The sequence below is a fragment of the Sinocyclocheilus anshuiensis genome, unplaced genomic scaffold (assembly GCF_001515605.1).
Source record: "Sinocyclocheilus anshuiensis isolate Anshui unplaced genomic scaffold, SAMN03320099.WGS_v1.1 scaffold257, whole genome shotgun sequence".
NCBI classification, from domain to species: Eukaryota; Metazoa; Chordata; class Actinopteri; order Cypriniformes; family Cyprinidae; genus Sinocyclocheilus; species Sinocyclocheilus anshuiensis.
Window position 1 is genome coordinate 1757531 of NW_015539889.1, and position 10381 is coordinate 1767911.

Genomic DNA, 10381 nt, shown 5'->3' on the forward strand with positions numbered 1-10381 from the left:
ATACAATGTAATTTAGATTAAAAACTGCTCATGTTGCATGTATGCAGCATCTTTGTTTGGATCATGATTAAAATGCAGGTTGCCTATAATTTTAAATGGAAAGAGCACAGACAAAGCCTTTTGTTTATATGAAGAGATTTATTTTATTTGTGTTACTTATTTATTTGATTTGGGGCTTGTTTTAAAATTTCTATTTAGTTTTGTTATTTACATTTATATTATATTTAAATTTTGTCATTTAGCAGACACTTTTATCCAAAGCGACTTGAGGACAATAGAAGCAATCAAAACCAACAAAAGAGCAATAATATGCAAGTGCTATATTAGTATATTATTATAGAGTTATATTTCAATTTGACAAATAAATGTGCAGCATTTTGTCCAAGCAATAATAAAAGGACACATTTAATTTATAATTTGTCTTAAATCTCATTTTGTAAAAAAAATAAATAAATCGTGAATCGAATCGAATCGTGAGTTGAGTGAATCGTTACATCCCTATTGGTTTATTTGTGGCGGCCCACCACAATAACAAAACTGACCGCCACAAATAGATTTTCCAAAAGGCTTTGACTTTGTTGAATAAACATGAGCACTGCACGTTTCAAAGTCCAAATGCGGCACGGGTGTTTTTTAATATGAATGTATTTTGAAGGGAACTGACTGTCTTTAGAAAAGTTTCGATGTCATTTTCATTTAATCTTTCCTATAATGCCTGATAAAGCAGCATTTATGAGCGCATCCCTGCTTTGTTTACAGCTGTTACCGGGGAAACCGCTGTTTCTGCAGCTCCTGAAGCGCCTCCTGCTGGCAGAGAATGAATTTGCATTTTCAATCAGTCAGCCCGTCAGCTGTTTTATATCCTATATTTCCCCCGGGGGAAGTGCTGCCACAAATAGAGTGTAAGTCTGTGGGAAACACTGCATCAGATTTTTCCCTCAACTGTTTCTGTTCACTTAAGACATAACCAATTGTGCTTACCTGAATACTTACCTAGACAGATATTTTGAAATAATTATTTGTCTGTCTGACTGTTCAAGCACAATATGCCACTAAAGAGAACTGAAGGATCACATGCTGTCTGAGAGAGGCGGCTTTCTGTGCATTTGCACTTCAAGTGCATCAGGCAGTGCAAGTAATGCATTGAGATCTTTTTTGTGGCTTATTGTTCTTAATAACTGTTTAACATTAAGCACGTCCTGCAGTACCCTCAGTAAAAACCAAAACATCAGTCACAAGTGCTTTGCTTCCTAAGGACATATGCAACTTTTTAAATATATAATAAGAGTAGCCTACTTTATTTACAACAAAACAGTACACACATATGATAGGCCTATTTAATTTTGTGTTTATGCGTCAATGCAGAATTGTCATCGTAAAAATATTTATATTCTGCAGCTCTAGTATCAAATGGTATATCATTTTGGCTCAAACTAATTGTTTTCAGAAGAATTCTTTTAATTCAAAGCAATGACATGCATTTGTTGAAATCAGTTCCCAGGGAGTTACTGACTTTAGTAGAGTGAACTGCCTGACTGAATGTGTGCGTAATGGCCACCAGCCATATCCCTTTTTATGCTCCTCTGCAGCGCGGGTCTGTAACGGAGTCGTCTATACAGGTGCCACTGTTAATGAGTGGAGATGCAGACTGCATTTTACTGCCTGGCACTGCAGAGGTGTGCTAATTACCACAGCAGTGCTCCTGAGAGCAGTGCATTACTGGGTGATGTGCATGGAGTCAGCATGGCAACAGCCCTGTGGCAAGTAGGTGATGCTTAAGACTTGAACCTTTATCTGTAGATTTCATCATTCAGAATTTTTGCATGGATACTTCTGTGGTTTGTGGGATGGTGATGTGAATATTAAGTTCACAGAATGCCTCATTCAGTGTGCATCATTTGCCATTTTTGTACTGTATTAGTTTATTAGTCAAAACCTTAAAATACATTGTGCAGTATGCACATTTGGCATGAACAGCCTCACGAATAATAAAATATTTATCCCAAGTCCAAATGAACATTTAATCAGCTGTTTTGCTATTAAGAACTATTATAAGTGTTTTAAAAGTTCACCCTGAAGTATATTAGCATCGTTGCATCAAAATCAGACTTTTTTTTAGATGAAACTTGATATGAAAGTTTTGAACTTTGCATCAGTTATTTTGTTGCTGCTTTATCTGATGCTTTTGTTTTTGATATCCAACTCCTTTATTTTGATCAATATTTCAAAGTTTTTCGGAGTGATTCCAACTCTGCTGCCCACAGTTTTACCTGCTACAGTTAGTTAGCTTTGGTGATTCTTGTGTAGTCTTTATTCTTTCAAATGCATAGATGCTCATATTTGATGAGGGCAAAGTGTGCAAATTCTCCTGTTGTTATCCAACATATCCATGAGCTGATTTTTTTTTTTGTCTGAATCAACGTCAAGTGTTTGGGTTAAAATGTATTTTGAATTTAATGTTTTTTTTTATAATAAAAAAATAAAAATACTACCATTTGTCACCATGTTTTTGCTTTCACTATTTCATTTTAAATGGTTCTCAGGTAGTATAAATTGAAGTCATAAAAGTTGCATTCGTTATGAAAAAATAAGTAAAATTCTGTTTAAAATAATTTTAGGTGATATTACTGTGTCACCACAGAATATTAATTAATGCCATCTACCCTTTTGTAGAGACTTTTGATATCAGTGTTGATATTGTGACTCTGAAAACCTTCAGACACTGGCTAACCTTTCATTTACATTTATGCATTTGGTAGACAGTTTTATCCAAAAGCATGTTCAGGCTATTTATATTATCAGTACATGGATGGATGGTTGCCTTACTTTTCACATTTATTTTGCTGCTGTCTGCCTGGCATTGCTTTTGGGGTGGTTGCCTGATAGTTGCAACATGCAGAGGTTTCAGTTTGTCAGTGCAGTTTATTTCTGCAATCTATGTGAAAATCAGATCAGATGCATGAGAAATTGAGGAGTCCACTGCGCATAGATTTGGTTTAATTTAATTAGCAATGCCCAAAGGCGCTCATTTCCTGCACGTGAATGGCGAGGATGCTAAATTAGAATTTTAAGTTTGCACTTCATACAGCTGGATCAGAGTGTCTCATCCTTGCGCTGGAAAAAATCTTTTAAATTAGAGGGTCATGACTCACCTTTATGGTAATGACCGAATAATTAAAAAAAAGAGTGTCTGTCATAGCACTGGCCTCACAGACATCTCATTCATCAGATTTCAGAGGCTCGTGCTCGCTTTCTGCCATTCTAGATGAATTTCAATGAGGTTCCCGAGAGAACAGGGGAGGTATTTTTAAACCGAGGTTCGTCTGAATAATATGTGGGATATTCCCTCCCCTGGTGCCTTCCAGATGTGTTGTCATTTTCACGATAAGACGTTCTATGCAAAGTGCAGATGGATTATGCCGCCTGACCATGTACCTATGTGACGGGACGGGCCTTACGCTTTTGCTACTATTTTAAGCCAGAGAGGGCAGCGTGCCTAAAACACAACGTTGTTTGTTGGGTGTAGGGTGCAGCCGCAGACAGGAATAAGAGACCATGCCGCATGACGACGACACCGAGGCCTGTTTACAACGGAGATACATGGAGAGGGGGAAGGGTAGAGGGAGAAAGAAAGGGTTATGCTACCCTTAGGAGAATTGGAATTCTTTGTGAACCGTTCCCCCATTTGGCTGGCAGTTGTGAAAACAATTCCGCAGCATTTACTCAGTTTGCGGCTCAGATTACAGTTGTGTGAGTCAGCTGCAGGGTGCAGGCCGGAGGTAGGAGGTGGGCCAGACGGCTTGGCCAGTCTGTGCAGCTCAGTGTTTTTTGTTTTTTTTTTACTTTTTTTTTTGTCTGCATATCAGTGTCTGTTCTGGAGCTTCTCTCCAAAGAGAAACGCTGCCTGTTTGAATGTGCTAATTAAAATGACATTGGTTCCAGCTGGAGTGGTTCTAACTGTTGAAGTGTCGGCACGCTTCAGAAGTGATCGCTCATATCCTGACAGTGTCGGGCAATATAATGATCCCCTCTCTCGCTCTTCTCCGCAGGTTTTGTTTTTGAGTGACGCCGACAAAAACCGTGATCTGAGGGAGCCCCTGCATTCTCGCCGCACCGGATCATCACCCCTCCTTCGCCGCCGCCGTTGCCGCCACTCGACCTGCCACCATGACGTCGGAGCTGGAGAGCAGCTTGACCTCCATGGACTGGCTGCCACAGCTGACCATGCGAGCGGCCATTCAGAAATCGGATGCCCAGAGCACTCACGGGCCGGGCATGGCTAAGAAGAGTGCTCTGCTGGACCCCAACACCACACTGGACCAGGAAGAGGTGCAGCAGCACAAGGACGGCAAACCACCGTACAGCTACGCCAGCCTCATCACGTTCGCCATCAACAGCTCGCCAAAGAAGAAAATGACACTGAGCGAGATCTACCAGTGGATCTGTGACAATTTCCCCTATTACAGGGAAGCCGGCAGCGGGTGGAAGGTAAGAGGCGATGCGCTGTAAGCGTCAGTTAATTTGTCATTATTTGCTTTCTGCCCGTCAGAGACATTTGCATGCACACGAGTGACGTCCCTCCACTTAAATTCAATCAGTGTACCGAATCAGCCCTGAATTTAGTCAGAGGAGACTGCCAAGGTTAATGTGTGAAATTATTCTCATTTCTTATGCTGTCAAGGCTTTTTTTTCTTCCTTTCCTCGCCAAGGAATGTTGCGAAAATATCAAAGAAACAGCCACGCTGCTATTTTGCAAAGCACCATTCAGATCTGTTTATGACCATTAATATTTGACACAGTATCTTGTCTCTCTAGACACAAGAAAATAAAGACTCTTTTTGCAGACACAAGTGTGAGAAGGAAGTGTGTTGATATTCACCCAGCCAGATCCAGCCACGCAGGCCATAGATGAGGGAAAAAAACTGCCTTTCATGGCTTGTATTATTCATGCCAGATGCCTTGATAGAAGTCCATTATGTTGGAGAGAGCCATTGCTGTGTCACCATCTCAAGGAGCATATGATATACAGAGATGAAGCCGTGCTGATTGCCTTTTAAAAAGCGGAGATGGAAATTGATATTAGAATGAGCTTTCCAATCAGTTGACATTTATTGGCAATAGAATCGGTAGCACAGCTTTATTGCAGGCAGACAAGATGTATGTGGTTCATATCCGTGCGAGACGTGACCCTGTGCGTGCGTGCGTGCGTGCGTGTGTGTCTATCTGTTGGTGAGCATATTTTCACACCCACCACCCTCTTTTGCTGTGCTGTAAAACGGATATTTATGTCAGTGTAGATATGAGAACAACACATGATTTTGTAAGTTTAAAAATCATCTTAAAATATGTTTATAGATGCAGGTTTTATTTGATAACTATAATCAAAATAACAAATCAAACATGTGGCTCTCTACACTTCCACCCCATTGTTGTCTGGATTATAGAGCAGGAGCGTTTTTGCATGTTTATCAATCCTATTACCTAAAGTTTTCTTCCCTTCAGAAGCGTAATGCTATTTCCGCTGAAAAGATTTGTATTTGCAGATATGAGGTGAGTTTGAGGGTCAACGTGGTGCTTTTACTCATTTAAAAGGAACCTTTTTATTCACACTTTGTCCGTGGTACCTGGGAAGATGGCTCCAAGTTAAATTGCTTTTTTTTCTTGGCACCCCCCCCCCACGTACACATTTTACACGGTGGACAGATGACATAAATGGATTTCTGCGTTTTTCACTGAATTTACTGAAATCGCTGTACAAGGTTGCTGCCCTGACACGTTTACCGTGAGTAGGCTTTCCATTTTGCTGGAATGTAGCCTTTTTTCAAAAGCCTCGTGGAAAGAGGCGACCCACCACTGTTCTCAATGATGGCTGCTAATTGCCACGTTCCATTTCTATATCATGCATTATTACAGCTATTATTTTGGGGATCTAGCTGTATGTCAGTTTACACTGGGCCAAATATGCATTCTGTAGTGTGTTAGTGTTGGTTTAAGCAGAGTAATGAAAAGTTAGATAATTGGATACAGTTCTATTGCTTTTTTATTTACATAAATTTAAGTTGAAGATATAGCTGAACTCAAAGGCATGCTGGTCAGTCTGTGAAAGTGCTTGCATTTAGATGCGAGACAGGCTGAGGCACTATGCCTGTGTGATGTGGAAAATGGCTTTCAGGATATCGCAGCACAGAAGCATCTCATAGGCGGAAGAGCATGCACTGATGGGAAAACAGATCTATGGAGCTGGTGTTAAGAATTGTATAACAGCGATACAAGTGTTTCTTTTAATAGATGAAAGAGCGTGAATCTCACTCCGACCGCCATCGACTATTATTTTAGAGAGATCCTTTGTCTCTGAAGTGCGCGCTGCTATATTTGTGCATTTGCACATATGCCAAGCGTGGCTGGGGTGAATGTAGGTCTGTGTGCAGTCATCGCCCTCCATCTCTCCACACCCCCCCTGAGATGTCGGCAGCAGGAATTTACGACCCAGCGCACGCACACGTCTGTTCTCTATGATAATTCTAGCTGTGCCAGAGAGATGAGACCAGGCTAATCCAGGCGGCGGCAACTCATTTAGTCATCTCAATAGAACTCCATTAGCCAACGCTTTTAAGAAATATCAATAAGTGCTGTCAGTAAGAATAGATAATTCATCAAGGTCAAAAAATATTAATACAGTATTAGGGGAGATAGATATGCAGCTTGAGATGAATTTTAGCACATTCTGTCTCTGCATTATGAAACCTGTTACTGTAGAGTAGGGTTGTCGCCAGGGTTAGAAATTAACTTTTTTTGCCGACAAGCCACAGTGGCTGGTGAAATGCAGAATTTTACTAACCGCTCATGTCCCCCCCACGCCTAGCTATTTTTATTTTTTTCTTTAAATTAATCTATATAATATAACTCACCACGATGTGGAATTGAACAATTATTTCCCTTTTAAAGTAACTTTTCTTTTTTCACACTGTCATTGGCTTTGTAAGGGGACTCTTTGGATTTTTATAAGCTATCGTAGTGTGTGGGACTTCTATTCCTATACACTACTGGTTAAAAGGTTGGGGGTAATTATGATTTTACTTGTTTTTTTTTTTTTAAAGAAATAATTTTTTTCTTTTATTCCTCAAGAACACATCACATTGATCAAGTGACACTAGACATTTTTAATATTACAAAAGATTTATAATTCAAATAAATGGCCATTTGAAAATGTATCGCATATTAACAGCTTGATAATAACAGTTATGTTTATTGGGTGCCAAATCAGCATATTAGAATGTTTTCTGAAGGATTGTGTGACACTGAAGACTGGGTTAATGGGTGCTGAAAATTCAGCTTTAACATCACACTTTTTAAAATTACATTTTAAAATATATTAAAATAAAAAGTCTTTGCATAAAAAATTATATATATATTTTTTAGTATTTCATAATATTACTGTATTTTTTATCAAATAAATGTAACCTTGGTGAGCATATGAGACTTCTTTCGAAAAAATGTAAAAATTAATTCCGACCTCAAACTTTTGAACGGTAGTGTTTGTACTAATGGCTACCAGCAGCCTTTCAGGTGTGCAAAGGGGTGTTTTAGTTATTGGCTTCAATTTATAAACCTTTAATTTAATTTTATCACACCTGTTTACATTCACTTTAAACAGACTGAGAACAACATATATATATATTGTATCGACCAAAGTAGTTTTGAAATCCATAGTGTAGTGTTTTTTTGTAACTTACTTTATTCTTGTATATAATTTGTATCAAACAATCCAGTATTACTGCCTCGGAACAGCAGGGTGGTGTTCAGTTATGTAGCTGCTACACAGATTCAAGATATTGCTTTGACTGTCACCAAAAGAAATCATCCTCCATCCCTTTTGAAAGCCCTTACATAATACACTCGTCTTTGTCCAGTTCTCATAATCCCAAGTTATCTGCGTTCAAGATACCTCAGTGAAAAGAGTGAAAGAGCAAATGAGATTAATTTGCCGTCTATTGGTTTGAGAGGCTCACTGTTCCCAGTCAAACCCACTTGTCACTGATGAGATGTTTAATGCTGTCAAAATGCTTAGCACCCGGTCACCTTCTGAATTTATGAATTTGACACCGATGCTTCTGGTGAAGCGAAAGCCATCGCAACCCACCTGATCTGTGCGTTCCAGCATCCTCATCCCGTTTGACCTCAGAGCACTTAAATAGAAGCTTGTAGCGGAGTGCAACCAGGCTAAACCTCAGTTTAAAATCATTAAATGTATGGATGTTAGAGGATTATGGAGGACCTGAGCCACGCGAAAGCTCTTGTTATCCTCCAAGAATTTTCAATCTCTGTTTATACAACAGGTTTGTAATCCGGCCACAGAGCAGACCATAATCTGATCAGGCACTCAGAAAACGTGCGGCGCTAACAGATGTGACAGCGCGGCCTGCTTATGATGGCTTTGCCACGGCAGCTGCTCCTCAGAATACACAATGTGGTTCTGGCACTTTCTCGTCTAATTGCTCCCTGATGATTTACCAACAGTGCTTCGGGAAGGCCGGGTGACTTTTCAGGTCATCGCTCTACCCACTTTCAAACCTACCGTATGAATCTCATTGTGCTGGAGACGGCTCGTCTGAAGCGCGGCCGGAAATTCCAAGCATCCTAACCAGTTTAAATATGCTTGAAATGTTTGTTCTTGAATCTCTTCCATTGCTACCGGCATGATATTCTCCTGTTTCCACACCTGCATGCAGGCGAAAAAGTGTGCAAATGCTTAATTCATCACAAATGCCGTAGCCGTTGATGCTCCAAAGCTGTTTCGGCCTGCGCTAATGGATAAATGCGGTTGCTGAGTTTGAGCCTTGCCCTGTTTAAAAACGCTGTTGGCACTTGTGGAGTGTCCGGACCTTCTTCTTTGATCTCATTATGAAATGCAAATGCTCACCAACCTAAACAGATCAAAGGTTGCACCCGTTGTTGGGCAGCCAACATAATAATGGAAGCCAGGGGCGATTGACCGTTTTTTTCCCTAATAAGTGATTTGGGGGACTGCTTCACCCCTCAAGGGCGTTATTTACTTGCGAGCTGGGAACATTATCTCTTAAGTAACTAAACCACCCAAATCCCAGCTTCCCTTGCTTTTATTTAAATGTGGAAGCACAGGTATTGCACTCGTCATATCTCTCGACTCAGGCTTGGTGTGCAGGGTTTGGAATATTAAGATGTAAAATTGCTTCAGCGCGCTCTGATTTTCAGTCTAATCCTCCAGCCAGGATCATTACGCGGTCGGGCATTTCATTTTTAAATGTCCTCCTGATATTAAATTATTCAAATGGTAAGATACATATTGATAAAGAGTTGTCTGTATGTTTTTTTCCCCCGACTTCTAAAAATACATTGACCTTACAGTACGTCAGATTTGAAAATCTAGTGCGCAGTTATTAGGCCTGTGTTGTTGCATATATTTAGTTTGCTGCCTCTCTGTGTTTTTAATTGTGGCAGCAGCAGAAGTGGCTGTGTTGGTGGTGGGAGTGGTGGTGATTCATGCCGTAGCCAGTTTGATCCTGCTGTGTGGCTGGCTCCCGTGTCAGGAAGCTCCTGCCCACCAGTCTCACCATGCCCCATCCCACTCGTACCCCGCTGCTCACACAGAGTAGGTGGACAAAAAGCGTAGTGGCTCACTAGGTGGAGCTGGCAGAGAGGGCACTCGCTACACCTCGCAAAGCACGGAGTAGACTTTAGTAATGCTTTTGGAAGAGACTGATGTCTTGAATCATGTTAACCAGTACTGCTGTAGCCGTGTAACTAGGGCTGGGCAAAAAAAAATTCGATTTTTTGATTAATCGTTTTTTTAAATGACATTGATTCGATATCGATTCTCAAAAGCCGCAAATCGATCTTTTCCGGGATTTATTTCAGCACATTTAAAACAAGATCTGATTAACGTGAACCTTATCATTAGTCTTCTCCACTAGATGTCACCCTTATTTACCTTGTGTTACAACAGAAAGCCTATCATTCATTCATCACTTATCATGGCCATACGCGTGATTCGCAATGCTCCGGTGAAATGCTATAGTAATACTATAAATCTGCGGAAGCATTTGATATAACGCATAAGGCGCAATGAATGAATGGCAGATGGCGCGGCGCACTGTTTTGTTTACTACACACATACTAAAGTGCGGATGACGCTCGCAGTGTTTTCAGCTTCTGCCGTCTCACTATATGATGATATGAACACGAATGTCATCTCCAGCTGCTCTGAGAGTCCTGATTAACGTGACTCTTATCATTAGTCTTCTCCACTAGGTGTCACCCTTATTTACCTTGCGTGATGTTACAACAGAAAGCCTGTCATTCATTCAGCGCTTATCATGGCCATACGCGTGATTCGCAATGCTCA

At 40.5% G+C, this 10381-nt stretch overlaps 1 protein-coding gene across 1 annotated transcript in view; it reads left to right on the forward strand.

Annotated features, from left to right (window-relative positions):
• LOC107685721 (forkhead box protein J3-like) overlaps positions 1-10381 on the forward strand; it is a 146773-nt gene that overhangs the window by 76812 nt on the left and 59580 nt on the right. The window contains exon 2 of the mRNA XM_016482418.1: positions 4050-4488. Coding sequence (XP_016337904.1) covers positions 4168-4488 — 321 coding nt within the window. The 5' untranslated portion in view covers positions 4050-4167. The remainder of the gene's footprint in view (positions 1-4049; positions 4489-10381) is intronic.